Here is a 17,786-nt window from a genome sequence, read left to right on the forward strand (position 1 = left end):
TCATTGGGTTTGCATTTGAAACAAGCGAAAAGAGCAATTTGATTGATGGCTTCCTATTTTATTTAGTGATCCTAAAGATGAGGCGGGGAAAGGTAAAAAGAAGAAAGAAAAAAAAGAAAAGCTACCCATGGTTGGTGCCATTCAACTGGTAAGTTGTGCGTCTCGGTTTCTTTATTATTCTTGGACAGCATGTCATCTTTAGTCCATTGTGAGCTCTGCCTTCTATAAGCCTTTTTCTTTTTTTTTTCTCTGTGTGGACAGTTCAGGTTTGCAGATTCTAAAGACATCGCGCTGCTGTTCTTCGGGACCGTGATGTCGATGGCCCACGGGGTTGTGTTGCCTCTTATGTTGGTTGTGTTTGGGGATATGACGGACAGCCTCGTATCAAATGCCGCATTAGGTTACCTCAACACCAGCAACCCCAGTGAGTTCCCAGAAACGGTTGCCCGCCTGACTGTAACGGCAGACTATTCCAATATTTTGTTTTATTTTATTTTTTCAGATATCACCTTTCCAAACAGCACCATTCAGGAAGACATGACGGGGTAAGTGGAAGATGAACCCTTCTAAATGCAATCGTATCATTTCTCAAAATCTTCCCATCTCATTCCAGCTTTGCCATCTACTACTCCATCCTAGGCGCCGTTGTGTTGGTGGCGGCCTACATGCAGGTGGCTTTTTTTACACTGTCGGCCGGACGACAGGTCAAACGCATCCGAAAGTGCTTTTTCCACAGCATTATGCGACAGGACATCGGATGGTTCGATGTCAATGAGACAGGAGAGCTCAACACCCGTTTGACAGAGTTAGTAACACTCACTTGCCTCGCCCTGAGGTACACCTTCACAATAATGACACCCAATATTTTTTTCTGGCCTTGTCAACCAAAACTGATCGTTGACATGCTTTGGAGGGTGCCACTTAATTGATTTATTTTTGCTTTGTTACTTACTATTAAGCTTAGTGGAGTAAGCTAGTCGGAAGTAAAACAGATGCCATTGTGACAGCGCTCTCAAGATAACCGATTGGCATTTGTATCTGCACGGACAGCGACGTCTATAAGATCCAAGAGGGGATTGGCGACAAGGTGGCTATGTTGATCCAGTCCGCCGCCACTTTCATCACGTCTGTCGTCATCGGTTTAAGCAAAGGATGGAAGCTCACTCTTGTCATCTTGGCCGTCAGCCCTTTGTTAGGTGTCATGGCTGGAATCTTCAGTAAGGTAAACTTCCCTTTTTTGTCCACCCTGTCCAGCCTTCATCTTGAAAGCAAGCCTCTTGTTGCTGAGCTCATACTGTCGGGCTCTCGCTAGGTGCTAGCATCATTCACTACGAGAGAACAGACTGCTTATGCCAAAGCGGGTGCTGTGGCAGAGGAGGTACTTTCTGCCATCAGGACTGTGTTTGCCTTCAGCGGTCAACAGAGAGAGATTGAGAGGTTTGTGCAATTATCAGTTTTCATTAAACGGTCAGAGATGGGTAAAGCTCCACGCGAGCTTGTTGTTTTAATTCTACAAGTTGTAGGTGGAGCAAACATTTGCAGTTCATCTTATGTTAAGGCAGTGGCTTCGAATGTGTACCCCAAGAGTAATGCAATCCATGTGGAAGGAAGGCTCTTGTCGCCAAACAATGAGGCAAATTAGAGAATAGAATTTGGATCGTCTGAAACCCCCGCAAACCAGATTAGGATTTTCTAGTTGTTGACTACGACAAAGATTATGCGGCTGTATTTCAAGATTTCTTTTGTCAATGCTTTATCTCACAGGTATCATAAGAACTTGGAGGATGCCAAGAATGTGGGAATAAAAAAGGCGATCAGCTCAAACATCGCAATGGGCTTCACCTTCTTATTGATCTACTTGTCTTATGCTCTGGCCTTCTGGTATGGAAGCACGCTCATTTTGAGTGGGGAGTACTCCATCGGCATTGTGCTTACGGTGAGTCGAGTCATGAAGACCTCAAATGTCATTCCGAAGTCTGGACCTGACGAGAACTATTCGCGTCTTCAGGTTTTATTTGCAGTGCTCATCGGAGCGTTCGCCTTGGGGCAGACCTCACCTAACATCCAGTCCTTTTCCAGTGCCCGAGGAGCCGCTCACAAAGTTTACGGCATTATTGACAATGTAAGGAAATCTACATTTCCTCCTCCCTTCACATTCGGAGACACCGGCATTTTCTGATGCCAGGCTGCTGTCAGTTTATATTAGTGCAAGCGCCAGTGTATTCTGGCGCGCCAGGATGTAGCTTTGATACAGCCGACAATCTGCAGGCGCTAATGAGCGGTTGGAATTTGCTCTAATTGGAGCACCCGCTGTTTGACTGCAGTTTTGTGTGATCGACAATGACTAAATCGACCTTTCGTCTGACTTCAGCATACAGTATTCACTCAAATTAGCGCGATCACCATTCAGCAAAGTAGCTTGTTTGTAACCAACACGCTTCAGACACTTGCTACATTCTTACACTTGCCAATTAACAAATGAATTTAACTCGCTGGCCAATTCATTTTGAACCATAGGGTAGTCTCTCTTCTCCTCAAACAATGCTTCGAAACCGAAAACAACCTCCGACAACAATGAGCTTGTTTATGCGGACATATCCCGAGCAAAGCGGCGAGCTGTGCAAATAAACAGCAGCTTTGTTCAAAAGTCTCTGTCCAACCTGCAGAGGAGACAGTCTTCCTCGCATTGTCTCTTTAGCCTTTGATAAGCACCAAACTTCCAACCGCAACGGAGCTCAAAACGAAATGAAATACTTGACTCCCCAGATACCGAGCATTGACAGCTACTCAGAGAGCGGCTTCAAGCCTGACTCGATCAGTGGAAATATCGAGTTCAAGAACATCCACTTTAACTACCCTTCAAGGCCAGAAGTTCAAGTAAGCCTCCTCACTCAACTTCATCCAACATCTAAACCCGGCTATACATTCGTACTCCTTTCCATCACTTGCAGGTATTAAACAACATGTCCCTGAGTGTGAAGAGTGGGCAGACTATTGCCTTAGTGGGAAGCAGCGGCTGCGGTAAAAGCACCACCATCCAGCTGTTGCAGAGGTTCTACGATCCTCAGGAGGGATCCGTACGTATACATTTCTGAACCCTTTCACTCAAAAGATGGATCAAGTCACATCAATGCAATTCCGTTGAATCGCCAAAGCATCCAAGCCTCCTTTATTCGTTCAACACAATGAAGAACATTTAAGAATCCCATTGTTTCCCTCTTTGTAGGTCTCTATTGACGGCCACGACATCCGTTCTCTCAATATTTGCTACCTGCGAAAGATGATTGGCGTGGTGAGTCAGGAGCCCGTCCTTTTTGCCACCACCATCGCTGAGAACATCCGATACGGCCGAACCGATGTGACGCAGAACGAGATTGAGCAAGCTGCCAAGGAGGCCAACGCTTACGACTTCATCATGAACCTTCCCGAAGTATGACTTTATTCATGACTTCACCTGAAAGTCTCCTTTTTCTTGTCAATGATGAGAGCGTTGTTATCGAGCAGAAGTTCGAGACGCTGGTAGGGGACCGAGGGACTCAGATGAGTGGAGGACAGAAGCAGAGAATTGCAATCGCTCGAGCGCTCGTACGTAACCCCAAAATCCTTCTGCTGGATGAAGCAACATCCGCCCTTGACGCCGAGAGCGAGACTGTTGTGCAGGCTGCGCTCGACAAGGTAAAAACTCACAGCGGGGGCGTTGCTTGGGGTTTGTCACTCTGATACATTTTCTAATGTTTGGCTTTCGGGCTCCAATCAACCAATGTCATGTAAAACAAATTGCCATTTTGTAAACCAAATCAAAGAGGCCTCAGGTGCTTGTTGCTTCTCACTGGCGACAGCAACTTGGAAAAGGATTGCATGGATGGATTCAATTAGGCTGCTCTATGTTACTAGTTGATGGAAAGATTTCCGCGGCCCAGCATGGAGGTAGAGGGAAAATGGTTTAGTGTGCCTGTGTATCTCATCTCTGCAAATGAGATTGTGTGTCATCTGCACCTTCACCAAATAAAGAGAATGCAATAATGGCGTTCCGACGGCTTTGACAGCTGTTCCTTGCCACCCAGTTTGCATTATTATGAAAGTCTCAGAATAGAGCACAGAGGTCCAGGGCGCATACAAGATGAACTGATGCGTCTCGCTGTTAACATTCATAAACTTCCCTTCAGATCATACCTTTCTGTCGTTTCTGCAGGTTAGGCTGGGTCGTACCACCTTAATTGTGGCCCATCGACTTTCAACAATCAGAAACGCTGATATCATCGCCGGCTTCCAAAATGGAACGCTTGTCGAGCTGGGGACTCATAACCAACTGATGGAAAAAAAAGGCGTATACTATACGCTCGTCACTACGCAGGTAACGCGATCGCAAAAAACAAACAAACACATTTTGGGGACAATCTACTGCAGGCCCAGAATGATCTAGGTCTTGTCATTTACTCTCATCTCCATCTTGCAGACATTTCAGAAAGCGGACGAGGATGAGGAGGAAGATGAGGAGGTTGTTGAAAAAAGCCCAGCCGACAAAAGTATTTCTAACTCCCCTCCATCGAGGAGAAGGTCGACAAAATCTTCCTTTGTTGGTTCAGAGGGAAAAAAAGAAGAGAAAGAAAATTTGGTGGATGACAAAGATACAACAGAGGAGGTAAGACCAGATGGTTGCTTGATAAATCGAAATCTTCTTTGCAAAGTATGAAGGGGTGGCCTGACACGGCTCTTTTCCCTGATTTGCTGCAGAGTGAAAATGTTCCCCCGGTGTCATTTCTCAAAGTGATGCGATTCAACCGTTCTGAGTGGCCTTACATTCTCGTTGGAACCATCTGTGCCTCAATTAATGGCGCGATGCAGCCACTGTTTGCGGTCATCTTCTCCAAGATCATCACTGTCAGATTTGTTTTTCATTTTTGCATCTTCATTTTTTTTGGGGGGTGGGGGGGACATCTGCATGGGAACTTTGAAGGGATTTATTGTTTCTTCTTTTTTCGACTTTCAGGTGTTTGCTGAGCCGGATTTGAACGTCGTTCAACAGAAATCTCTATTCTTCTCTCTCATGTTTGTGGTTATTGGCGCTGTATCGTTTGTCACCATGTTTTTACAGGTAGCGCTATGCGTCACACACATGCATGTTCCGTTGTGATGATGTTTGCTAATGTTTTTCCATTTCAATGTCGTCAATAACAGTTCACCTTCAATGGGGGCGATGGTCAATTCATGTTCATGTCTTGTGGCTCTCACTTTTACAGGGTTTCTGTTTTGGTAAATCTGGAGAGCTCCTGACAATGAAATTGAGACTTGCAGCTTTCAAGGCCATGATGAGGCAGGTAATTGGAACAATTTTTCGTGAGACAATCTTATTTTAAAGGCTTTGTTAAATCGTCTGACGGAATAAATACTTATGTGGCTTAAGTACGGTACTTAGTCGCTGCAGATCAGGTATGCCAACTAACATTGCTGGCATACGTTTTGAAGTCACAAATACAGAAAGGCGGGGCTTACACAGCAACAAAGCAGTTTCCAACCACCGTTCTGAGGGTAGAAAAATGCATGGCGGAATAACGAAATGCCACCTGCAATTCACAGAATTCATTTTAATTTGTTCAAGTCAAGAACAGGCACTTTAAAATCTTAAGATCCCAGCATGATAGTTTTTGCAGGCTCCAAAAGGCAGATAGAATTGTGGAGAATTGTCCCTTTTTAGTCTCCACACCAAACTGATTGTTTACAGCGCAAGCAGCAAGCGACTCTCCTTCAACCCTTTTTTGTCCATTCTCCCTTTGAACAGAGTAACCTCCCTTAAAGGTACAGGGTCAGGGTGACTGTCTCTCACCAAGATATGGCAACTGCAGAAGGAAAAAAATGGCTTGGTAGTTTCCCAAAACTTAAAACAGAAACTTTTTCAATTTTCTTAGGACCTCGGCTGGTTTGATAACCACAAAAACAGCGTTGGAGCACTCACAACAAGGCTGGCCACAGATGCTGCTCAAGTACAAGGGGTAAGGCATTCTCTCACTGGAGCATCCACACATAACCCACCATCATTTCCCCCCCCCCACATTTGTTCTCATCTTTCCCCTTTTGGTCAGGCTACGGGAGTACGTCTGGCCACACTGGTCCAGAATGTGGCCAATATGGGTACCGGTTTGATTCTTGCCTTTGTGTACGGCTGGGAGCTGACCCTGCTCATATTGTCAGTGGTTCCCGTCATGGCAGTAGCAGGAACTGTGCAGATGCAGTTGCTAGCTGGGCAAGCTGCTCAGGACAAGAAAGAGCTGGAGAAGGCTGGAAAGGTGAATGACACTCTAGGAATGCAAGCATTGGGTCACCCATCACCAAATCAGCCGTTGCTCTAAAGAGCTCGTTTAGGATTGGTGGGGCGGGGCAAACAAAGATGTAGAAGTGACAAATACTTGCTCTGGCAGTGTGATTAAAGAGTCTTGAAAGAGTTAAATGGTGGACCGCAGCAAACATTATTCACGCCTATGAATTTTAGAATGTGTTGACCAATAAATATATTTATCCTAGTATGCAACAGTTTGTCATAGTCATGCAGTCTCTCCAAGCCTGACCCTGCGATATTTCATCCCGTCTCCTCAGATTGCCACAGAAGCCATCGAGAATATTCGTACCGTTGCATCTCTGACCAGAGAACCCAAGTTTGAGTCTCTGTATCATGAAAACCTCATCGTTCCATACAAGTACAACAGACCTTTAATCTCCTCTCCAAAAAGAATTCATTTGGAACTCAGTGCTCTTGGTCTCATTAATGTTTGCGTTTCTTTCTTTTCAGGAACTCTCAGAAAAAGGCTCACGTCTACGGTTTTACCTTCGCATTTTCCCAGGCTATGATCTACTTTGCTTACGCAGGATGTTTCCGCTTTGGAGCTTGGCTCATTGACCAAAAGCGAATGGATGTTGAGGGCGTATTCCTGTGAGTAACGGCTTTCCCTGGTTGCGAGTCACCATGGATCAGTCCAACATTCACTTTTGTACTTTGACAGACAATAAAGTGCAGGGAAAAAAATCCAGCAGATAATTGTAACTGGTGTACATACTTAAATAATTTACTACAAGTTTAAATCACGTGTAGGGCAATTGTCAATATAATCACATGGCAAAACATTGGCTTTATGGTCACACGGGTGAGGTGTACACGAGGGGAGCATCTCCTTTCATATTACAGCTTTTATAGCGAGTTCAAAGTTCATCTCAGTGAAGAAGCTAAACAATATTGATATCATTGGAATGAATTCATACACTGAGCAGCCACCACAATGTGTCCACTCGCACATCTGCTGAAACGTAACAAGAGCCCTATAAAAAAAATTCTGTCTTTAAAAAGGCTTGTGCAGACATTTTTAATACACTTCTTTATAGTGTGTATGTGACCACAATAAATTAACATTCATTGTCACATTCTCTCACCCAGAGTTATTTCAGCAGTTCTCTATGGCGCCATGGCTCTCGGAGAAGCCAATTCCTTCACTCCAAACTACGCCAAGGCCAAAATGTCTGCTGCACACCTTGTTATGCTTTTGAACACAGAGCCTGCTATTGATAATCTGTCAGAGGATGGAAAGTCACTGGTATGCGACACAAAACCTGACATGCTTAACCGGTCCTTTTTTTTCTTCATAGTCATGTTTATTGATCATCCATTTCCCTTCTGCGTTCGTTCTTAAATCTCCAGGATAAATTTGACGGCAATGTGCGCTTTGAGGAAGTTAAGTTTAACTACCCCTCACGCCCTGATGTGCCCATCCTTCGAGGGCTGAACCTGAAAGTGAGCAAGGGAGAAACATTGGCCCTGGTAGGAAGCAGCGGTTGCGGAAAAAGCACCACCATCCAGCTTCTGGAAAGGTTTTACGACACCACGCAAGGGAACGTGGTGAGAAGAGACACACGCATATTACACAATTACACAATTAGATCCTGCCTCTCCACCTACTCTACGTGAGCTGTTTTTATAGTTATTGAGTTCATTTCACTGGTAAGACCTTGGCCCACAATATTTACTTCACGCTGTTTCTGAGTTCATCCTCATAGAATTACTTTTTCTGCTGCTCAGTCTTAATTTCAAGCGCTCTGTGGGAACAACAGTTCCAAGATCTCTGATCTGGATCAGCGGTTCTAATAATGAATGGAAGAATGGATGCCCGGATAATGCAAGTCTTGCTTGAAAGTTACTGCCATTTGAACTAATTTGAGGATGAAATAAGATTCTCCACAGTTTCTATCCATCAAATCAGAAGGACAAAAATATCCACGATTAGATCATAAGTGAGGTCCAAATCACTTGAGGCTTACGTGGGTCTTGAGTGTTTTGCTCGAAACCTGGACCACATAACCTACGCTCTGCTTGAGACTTGACCTCAATCATTTGATTCACATCTTTGCTTTTTTTGTCTTCTTCCAGGTGATTGATTCCAAGAGTGTGAAAGAGCTGAACATCCACTGGCTGAGGTCTCAGATAGGCATCGTGTCCCAGGAGCCTGTGCTCTTTGACTGCAGCTTGGCTGAAAATATCGCTTATGGAGACAACAGTCGAACTGTAACCATAGAAGAGATTAAGGCAGCTGCTGAGAAAGCCAACATTCACAGCTTCATAGAAAAATTGCCAATGGTAAAATCAATTACCAAGCAATTGTGGTCAAAACTCATGCTGTCATCGAGTCTCACTTCAACCTTTGAGACAGTTCTATCATTAGATTTCTGCCTTTAGTTTGAATGACGAGGCAAAAAACACCATTCAGTATCATTTCCTTTTCATTTTTATAAAATGGCTTGAAGACATGCTCAGTAATTATTTTGGTATACAGCATGTCTCTCAGATGACTTGGTCCCCAGCGGTTTTTAATAATTACAGCCCTATATCCAACTTAACATTTTTTAGTAAGATTCTAAGGAAACCAGTTTTCCTCCAATTAAACAATTTTTCTACACACAAATAATATTTTGAATTTTAAAATGAACCATAATACGGAGACAGCTCTTGTAAGGATTTTAAATGACACCAAGTGTCATGCAGACAGTAAAAAAACTCATAGACTTGGTGCTACTGGACATAATAATAATATAATAATAATACATTTTATTTGTGGGCGCCTTTCTAGAAACTCAAGGACAAGGATAAGAGTTTTATTAAACAGAATTAAAAACCTGGTAGGCATCTCTGGTACTGTTTGTAACTGGTTTCATTCCTTTCTCACAGACAGATGTGATTTTGTAAGTTTGAATACTTGTTCCTTCAGAGTACCGGTACATGAAATTGAATGTTGGGTTCCCCAAGGTTCAATTTTAGGCCCAATACTTTTTAATCTTTACAAGCTTCCCCTTGATTAATTTATCGATTGATCGATTGAATTATAACATTCCATTAAATGACTTTGATTCACAGCTTTATTGAAAACTTGCTAAAAGTAATCACGGTTCTCTTATGAAGGATGAATTATTTTGATCAATGCCTTCTGTTCCAGTGAGAAACTTATCAACCTAATTTCAGTTATCATGGCCCAATTACTGAAAATTGCCTAGAAAAAAATTATTTTATAATCCATGCACTGACTTTGACTTTGTTTCCTCGAGCAGAAGTATGACACTCAGGCAGGCGATAAGGGGACCCAGCTGTCAGGTGGTCAGAAACAACGAATCGCCATAGCCCGAGCGATCCTTCGTAACCCCAAACTGTTGCTTCTGGATGAGGCCACGTCTGCACTCGACACTGAGAGTGAGAAGGTGTCGTTTTTTTCTTTCTTTTCATCTTGAATTGCTCCACATTTGACCACCTTGTGTTTTAGCCATATTGACCACCTTGTGTTTTAGCCATATTGACTTCTGTCCTCCCAATTTGTGTTCGATCTAGGTGGTGCAAGAGGCGTTGGACAAAGCTAGCCAGGGCAGGACATGTATTGTTGTAGCCCACCGTTTGTCCACCATCCAAAATGCAGACCGTATCGCCGTCTTTCAGGGTGGCGTGGTGGTTGAACAAGGGACACATCAGCAGCTACTAGCCAAAAAGGGAGTCTACCACATGCTGGTCACCACTCAGATGGGCCTTGGGAGGGAATGAGTGAATCACCATTTTTATTAATAGAAACTTGGTATTCTTCTGGTGAAGTAGTGAGTGACTGAATGTATCATCTCAGCATTGGCATGAGTGCTGACTGAGAACTTTGGTTTACACGCATTTATTCTGGACAGGCTCACACAAGTTCCCTAAATGTTTCCTTTCACCTTATTAGAACTACCGTTAACGACACACTGTGGAACATCTGTCACTCGAAATGTACTACTGAAGAATTGTAATATATATACAGTATATATTTTTTTCTGTGTGTGTGTGTATACATATATATCTGTATATGTGGAATGATATGGTATTCTTGTATGACATAGTTAGCATTACTTTGTAGAAGTTGAATGTGATGCTAATATACTCGGAGAGTTGACTTTCCTGAACAGTCATACAGATATGAAGTAAAGTTCATGGGTGGATGTTATCAGCTTGTTGGTTTATCACTACTGGCCACAGGAGAAGCCATAGTCAATATTAACCACCAGACAAGATACAGTACTGTATATCGAAGTGAACCATTCTGTTATTTACTGTGATCAACAATTACAGTACTTGAGTCTGTTCCAAATTTGTGCTTTGCCCTTTGGCCTCCAACTGAACATAAAACTTAAGACCTGTTGTAATGTCTTTTTTGTTTGTTTGTTCTTATCTTATTGTATCATGTTGTATCTTCCGTATTTTTATCTGTGTACAGCACTCAATTTGTGGTTGTTTTTGAAATGCCGTATAGATAAATTTGATCTGAACAGAAATTCACATTCACACTTACGCTATGGACAATGCTGAGTGCAGTGGTGGGAGACAGTAATACAAAAGCATTTTTACAGTCCGGTACTTCCATAAAAACGATGGAAGAATTGAATGAGTCTTGGAGAGTTTGAGGAGATGAACGGATGTAGATTAAAACAACGTCAACATAATTTTGCACTGCCATCTACTGGCCAAACAGTCAACAACACAAGCATAATTATTTTCGAAGAAAAAATAAACTCAATACTGTTCATACATACTCTCCTTAATACTGCCTGTAAGCACAGTCAGACTTGAAACCACACGGCCTTGTGGCTTGTTGTGGTTTAAAAAAAACCCCAGGAGTTTTGAACCTCGGGTATTTAAGTAAAAATCTGAACATCAATTTTAGGCCCAATACTTTTTAATCTTTACATGCTTCCCCCTGATTAAAAGTCTGATCATTTGGAGTTAAAAAAATAATAATAACCTGCACACTGAGCACACGTGTTTTAGACCTATATATCGCTTTACTTACGTTGTGCACAAACTGATTTAAAAAATGCACACTTACCCTGAGTGTTTTGTTGTTGTTTGCTCCTGCCCCCAGATTAGATGTAGAATTGTTCAGTGCCAGAAATTGGTGGTATTGGGGTGGCACAAGACAACGTATTTGTCACGAATCATTCCTGCACCTGAAAACATCAAACCATTTTCTTTAATATGCCATGTATGGGGACTATCTTACTTCTTCAAATCTGTTGTGTCATCGTCATTAATGATAGTGTCCTTGTTTTTTGTCTTCTAAATCCCCAAGATTTCAATCGTCAGGCTTTACATGTTTACATATTTAAAATATTTACATATTTTTATTATTTTGTTATATTTTTTTACATCGTGATGCCCTCTGCGAAGGTTTAAATAAAAGTAACAAGTCAATTCTGACAGTTCGTGGTGATATCTGTACAGATATCCTCCATTCATGCGTTATCTGATCTGTATCCTCGCGAGGGTCGCCTCGCTGGAGCCTATCCCAGCTCTCTTCGGGCAACAGGCTGAGTACACCTAGTTGCCAGCCATTAGGACAGGTATATTTTTCGGAAAAATAAATATTCAAGTGAAGTACAGATCGGCGAAAACCCGAACAAGTCATGCCTCAGTGTGAGAGTGTAGGACCGCCCCTAGAATCTGTCAACAGCTCGATTGTAGCCTATGTTTTTGTTTTTCATCCAGTGGAGGGCGTATCATAACTGATGGCAGCTGGATCATGTTGGAGCACAACTGAGGAGTGCAGGTATGGCAAACGTGACGTTCTTGATCGTTCAAATACGTTAATGTCCGTCGAACATTTGCTCAGGAATTTGAATTACGCCGCATGTTCTGATGTGGTGCACGAGGAACAATGCCAAACGTCAATTTTGCTCCCGGGTGCTTCGAATATCACGTTAAACGGAAGTTTAAACGAACCAAGAGGTCAAACGCGGCTGTTGGCTTTTGAAAGCGTACTGCGCCGCTGTTTTGGGGCTAAATGGTTTGTAAACACCGTGGTTGGTGCGAGGTAGGCGGAATGCCAAACTGGAGGACATGCAGGAAGAGTTTTGTGATTACCCAAGAAGAATTTCTACTCCGTTAGCTCGGTTGCTAAGTCGCGCTCAACAATAGGACAGCGCCTTTACATAGGATAGAACTGTGCCACATTACACCGATTTTGAGTTTTCAGCATACATATTTATTCAAGTATCCCAGAACGTTGATTTACATCAACATATCTGCCATTCGGGTTCAGTGCCCATTCCCTGGTATATGAAACCAAGTGTATGATCAAAATTATACTTAAAGGAATGTATTATAAATTGATCACTGATTGTCTTTTTTAGGGGCCGGGGTGTCTTAGAAATATACACTGGACTGAGGTGTCGGCTTCCCTGGTTTCAGTATCTTCAGGAGGGTTGTTGTTTTGTCTCAGGATAAGACTTTTTGTTTTAGTGTTTTGTGCTTTTTACTGGTTTTATGCATTTGACATTTTAACCGTCTTTGTTGACCTATAAGTCATTTTTGCTTCATGTACAACGGTTTGTATGAAGTGGTGGTTTTAAATGATCTATTAATATAGTAGCGTTAAACATGCTCCGATGAGGAAGTACAGGGTTAAATCTAGGCTAGCTCCGTGGTTGAAATACTTTTGAAACACTCATGATGACTAAACGAGATAAAGCTAATTTTATATTGTTGAAGTCATTTCATTGCGAAATGAAGTGATGATACGGAAGACAACAACAAAGACCATTACAGGAAGAGGCTAAATGTTAGTTTGCACCTGGTGGAACTGTCGGGATTAGCACGGAAATGATAAATATGAATTTAAAAATACAGACTGCGAACAGGTGTTGTGCTTATTAAACGAGCAAATACTTCAGAAAGACAAAAAAGTTTCTAAAGTTGCACATTCAACTTGGAACCTAAATCTGTTTACTACAGTAATACAAACAACCCAGTACTGTAGTTAAGCGTAATAAATAAATTACGTTAACGTGTTGTATTGTATTAATACCTGTACGAAAGGATGGCAGAATCGAATCAGTCTGGAGTGAGTAGAGAACGCCAACGCATGCGCAGTAAGGCAAGCTATGCCTGAGGTTTAAGGTTGCCTTACACTCCCATCTACTGGCCAAATCTAAAAGGACAAGTTTTATAGAGAATTATATATAGAGAGGATAGAGAGGTTATGTTTTTTTTGGTAATTATAATACATCATTTTCAACGCTGACCAACAATTAAATATCCTAAAAAGCATCTTATGTTTTCACAGAGGTGGCCACACTTAAATTGTTGCAAAACCAAAAGAAAAGATGATCTGAATCTGTAGCATGTATATTGATGGATATAGCCTAATTTTGGAGCACATGGATAGGATCAAATTTCGAGTTTCCTTCGCGGTGATTTTTTGCCAAGTGGACCCTTGCACTCACCTTTGCTTTCTGTTCAATAGTATCTCTGTGCGAGAATCAAATACTGTACTTTAGACTGAAGATTGTACTAAAAAGGTCAAGTCAATTGCCTGATTTCACCTGTAAATCTTTTGTACAGCTTCATTTTCAGCAAAACAGTTAATTGGTCAATTGATTTTTTTAATTGATCGAAAAATCTTGTAAACCAAAATAACGGATCATCCATCTTCCTCTGACAGACCCCAGACAATGATCGAAACAGACAAGTTGCAAAAGCACAGCCCTGATCACAATACGGATATTTACTCAAGGTAATATTCTGGAGCTCTTTAACAACCCACTGGAATTTGGTTTCAGATTAAAGAGGCAAACTGTAAATCACTGAAACACTTGAGTATCTTTAATATGTCTTTATTTTTGTCCAAGTGAGTACAATAAAGCAGGAAGCGGAAAGAAGAAAGAAAAAGGGGGGGAAATTGTCACTGTTGGCCCCATTGAACTGGTATGTTGTCCATCTGTATTTTTTTAAATTTATTTACAGTGTTGTAAGATTAATACTGACAATTACTGTTTGGTTCCATGAGCACAGTTCAGGTTTGCAGATGGCATAGATGTCATACTTATCGTCTTTGGGACGGTGATGTCGGTGGCCCATGGGCTGGTGTTCCCCCTCATGTGTGTTGTATTTGGGCATATGGCGGACAGATTTATACAGTCCTCAGCAATGTCTAAAAACAATACTCAATACTTCAGTAAGTTCACAGAGACAGTCGCAAATAGTAACCTAACTTAATGACGAATGTTACACCTTGTCGTCTCTGTTTTCAGTTTCCACCAACAGCACCTTGCAGGATGACATGGCCGGGTAAGAAACAAGAAGTCGATGCAACACTCAGTGGGGCACATTTGACAATTTGTTTTTCCTTTCCAGCTTTTCTATTTACTTCGCCATCACAGCCATCTTGGTGTTTGTGGCGGCCTACATGCAGGTTGCTTTTTTTACACTGGCTGCCGTACGACAAGTCAAACGCATCCGCAGGCGTTTTTTCCACAGTATCATGCGACAGGACATCGGCTGGTTTGATGTCAACGAGACGGGAACACTCAACACTCGTCTTGTTGAGTGAGTAACGTAAATGACATTCTGTTCTGCTTAAAGGGGACATATTATGCTAAATGTGTCTTGGAATTGAAATTAAACTACCAAGTAGGCTATGGGTGAGCTGCCTGTTTCCCAAAATGTGTCTGTGCAAACTGTACTGAATTGTAACAAATTGGAAATTAACAAGGGCTAACTAGGTTTCTCTACCCACAACTTTGTGGAAATATGCCATTTCCAAGCCATGGTTAAACCATATTGTTCTAAACACTCAGGGCAAAAAAAAAAAAGGTGAACAAAGCTGCACTACGTTGGTCAAGATAGGCGCATCTCCTTTGTCTTAGCACTTGTAGCTTTAGCCATGTAAAATGACTTCAGGCATCACCATTGGTATCTGAAAGTGTTGTTTAGTGGCTCTTTCATCAATCTACCTCAATTTATTTTTTTTTTAATAGATTCCTTCCTCTGCTGCACAGAGCCTGAAAAATAGTCAGTTCTACAATGTGGCAGATATTGTAGTGCCTTTACAATCATTCTTGGTCATTCATTTGTCCGGGCAGTGACATCTATAAGATCCAAGAGGGTATTGGAGACAAAATGGGGACGTTGATCCAGTCTCTTTCCACCTTCATTGGATCTTTGGTGGTTGGCTTAAGCATAGGATGGAAGCTCGCTCTGGTCGTCCTGGCTGTCTGCCCGTTGCTGGGCCTGTCCGCTGGTATATTCAGTAAGGTAAACTTGCCTTCATCCTTTAAACAAAGCTCTTCTTGCTAAGCTGCTACGTCTCCCCTTAGGTGGTGACGTCCTTCACTGCCAAAGAACAGGCTGCTTATGCCAAAGCGGGTGCGGTGGCGGAGGAGGTGCTTTCTGCCATCAGGACTGTGTTTGCCTTCAGCGGTCAGAAGCGAGAGATACAAAGGTTTGCGCGAGATGTTGTACCCGACATGGGCCACATCAAACTACAGCTGTGCTGCTTTTTCCACATCATTGACCATTAATTCTCAAAAGCGAATGACAACGTTGCATTTTGGATCTTACAATTTGAAGTGCCTCTGATTAACCCTGGGGGGAAAAAGTTCTGATGATCTAGTCGACTTTTCCTGACATCATCAGCTTCCGAACAGAAGCCTGAAGGTTTTGTGCTAACACAGACTGCTTTTTTTGGGAGTGTTTATAATTCCTGCCCTCAGCTGAAGAAAAATAACATCAAAAGCATGACACGGTCACCGCCTTGCTGAACTCGCCATATTGTGTATTTTTTTGGTGATGAGCAGTGTATCGTCACCGCATATCAAACAAAGAGATCAATTTTTTTTCTTTGATTTTTGTCTTGTCAAACAGGTATCATAAAAACTTGGAGGAGGCTAAGAACATGGGAATAAAGAAGGCGATAAGTTCCAACGCTGCTATGGGTTTCACTTTCATGATGATCTTCCTGTCTTACGCGCTGGCCTTCTGGTACGGGAGTGTGCTCGTTCTGAGTCAGGAGTACTCGACTGGAACTGTACTCACAGTGAGCAGACATTGAGAGAAATGTGAATTTTATGACAATGTACTTGCCCTCAACTCTCATTTTTATTGCTGACAATAATGTTTTTGTCTTAAGGTTTTATTCGCTTTGATTTTTGGTGCAATCGCGTTGGGCCAGACCTCACCAAACATCCAGTCCTTTTCCAGTGCCCGAGGAGCCGCACACCAAGTCTACCGAATCATTGACAATGTAAGGAGAACACTATTTTCTCTTCCTACATTCAGAGTTAACTACAAAATCTGCAAATTGCATTTGTAAAAATGGCGGTACAATGGCAAGATACAAGTTCAAGGCTTTCATCCCATGAGTTTGGTGTTTTGAGTGGAGAACTGTTGATAAATCTCCAAGCGGCAAATGAACAGGTAATCATCACAAATCGCTTCACTTTGCCACATCCAGTATGGCTGCCGCATTGATGTATGATTCAGCATTCAAGCTGGGGCTCTATGTATATGTACTGTAAATGGTCATTATGATCCATACTTTGAGCAAATTTTCACGGTCCACCGTAATCTTTACATTTGGAATGGCATTCAATTGACAAAGATAAAGAAGATTTACTTCTTAAAGCTATTGAGAGCCGCAGCGGAGGGGATTCAAGAGCCACAGGGTTGAGTGAACGGATGTCATGGCAACGCCATGCCCCCCCTTGTAGCGAGTTATATTTCTTTCTTTGTCCCACTCTAACCATATTTTGAACCACGACCGAACTCAAAAGGAAATGTTCCTTGGCAGGAACCGAGTATTGACAGCTACTCAGAGAGCGGCTTCAAGCCTGACTCGATCAGTGGAAACATAGAGTTCAAGAACATCTACTTTAACTACCCGTCAAGGCCAGGAGTTCAAGTAAGTTCACCATACCATTTAACTTCATCTTACAGAATAAAAGAACTTTGTATGATTGCTCTGTGATTTGCAGGTATTAAACAACATGTCTCTGAGTGTGAAGACTGGGCAGACCATTGCCTTAGTGGGAAGCAGCGGCTCCGGTAAAAGCACCACCATCCAGCTGTTGCAGAGGTTCTACGATCCTCAGGAGGGATCCGTACGTGCATATTTGTAAAAACGTAATATCTCATTCAACCGTTCATAACCACCAAGACAATTTAAAAGGAATACCTTTATGTATCCCCCTTTTGAAGGTTTCCGTTGACGGCCATGACATCCGTTCACTCAATATCCGCCACCTGCGAAAGATGATTGGAGTGGTGAGTCAGGAGCCCGTCTTATTTGCAACCACCATAGCCGAGAACATCCGATACGGCCGAACTGACGTGACGCAGAATGAGATTGAGCATGCTGCAAAGGAGGCCAACGCCTACGACTTCATCATGAACCTTCCCGAAGTATGATTTTATTCATGACTTCACCTGAATTAAATTTTTTTTTCTTGCCAATGAAGAGAGTGTT

The 17,786-nt window shown here is 42.4% G+C and overlaps 1 protein-coding gene across 16 annotated transcripts in view; it reads left to right on the plus strand.

Moving 5' to 3' along the window:
- Positions 1 to 17,786, plus strand: part of abcb4 (ATP-binding cassette, sub-family B (MDR/TAP), member 4) — a 40,644-nt gene that overhangs the window by 564 nt on the left and 22,294 nt on the right. For 2 of the 16 annotated variants that reach the window (XM_052065802.1, XM_052065800.1), the window contains exons 1-13: positions 11,947 to 12,092; positions 13,986 to 14,057; positions 14,173 to 14,248; positions 14,336 to 14,498; positions 14,575 to 14,611; positions 14,678 to 14,869; positions 15,406 to 15,577; positions 15,640 to 15,764; positions 16,187 to 16,358; positions 16,452 to 16,565; positions 17,112 to 17,222; positions 17,296 to 17,421; positions 17,519 to 17,722. In XM_052065802.1, coding sequence (XP_051921762.1) covers positions 12,052 to 12,092; positions 13,986 to 14,057; positions 14,173 to 14,248; positions 14,336 to 14,498; positions 14,575 to 14,611; positions 14,678 to 14,869; positions 15,406 to 15,577; positions 15,640 to 15,764; positions 16,187 to 16,358; positions 16,452 to 16,565; positions 17,112 to 17,222; positions 17,296 to 17,421; positions 17,519 to 17,722 — 1,605 coding nt within the window. In that variant the 5' untranslated portion in view covers positions 11,947 to 12,051. Of the gene's footprint in view, positions 1 to 66; positions 149 to 261; positions 546 to 613; positions 806 to 1,050; positions 1,223 to 1,312; positions 1,438 to 1,764; positions 2,123 to 2,766; positions 2,878 to 2,951; positions 3,078 to 3,226; positions 3,431 to 3,504; positions 3,676 to 4,192; positions 4,355 to 4,456; positions 4,643 to 4,734; positions 4,882 to 4,990; positions 5,096 to 5,240; positions 5,319 to 5,906; positions 5,991 to 6,080; positions 6,285 to 6,591; positions 6,693 to 6,784; positions 6,926 to 7,423; positions 7,581 to 7,684; positions 7,883 to 8,410; positions 8,618 to 9,582; positions 9,730 to 9,856; positions 10,696 to 11,946; positions 12,093 to 13,985; positions 14,058 to 14,172; positions 14,249 to 14,335; positions 14,499 to 14,574; positions 14,612 to 14,677; positions 14,870 to 15,405; positions 15,578 to 15,639; positions 15,765 to 16,186; positions 16,359 to 16,451; positions 16,566 to 17,111; positions 17,223 to 17,295; positions 17,422 to 17,518; positions 17,723 to 17,786 lie in introns of those variants that run through there. The other 14 variants (XM_052065808.1, XM_052065792.1, XM_052065812.1 and 11 more) reach the window with 14 other exon arrangements.

The sequence above is a fragment of the Hippocampus zosterae genome, chromosome 5, assembly GCF_025434085.1.
Source record: "Hippocampus zosterae strain Florida chromosome 5, ASM2543408v3, whole genome shotgun sequence".
Classification (NCBI taxonomy): domain Eukaryota; kingdom Metazoa; phylum Chordata; class Actinopteri; order Syngnathiformes; family Syngnathidae; genus Hippocampus; species Hippocampus zosterae.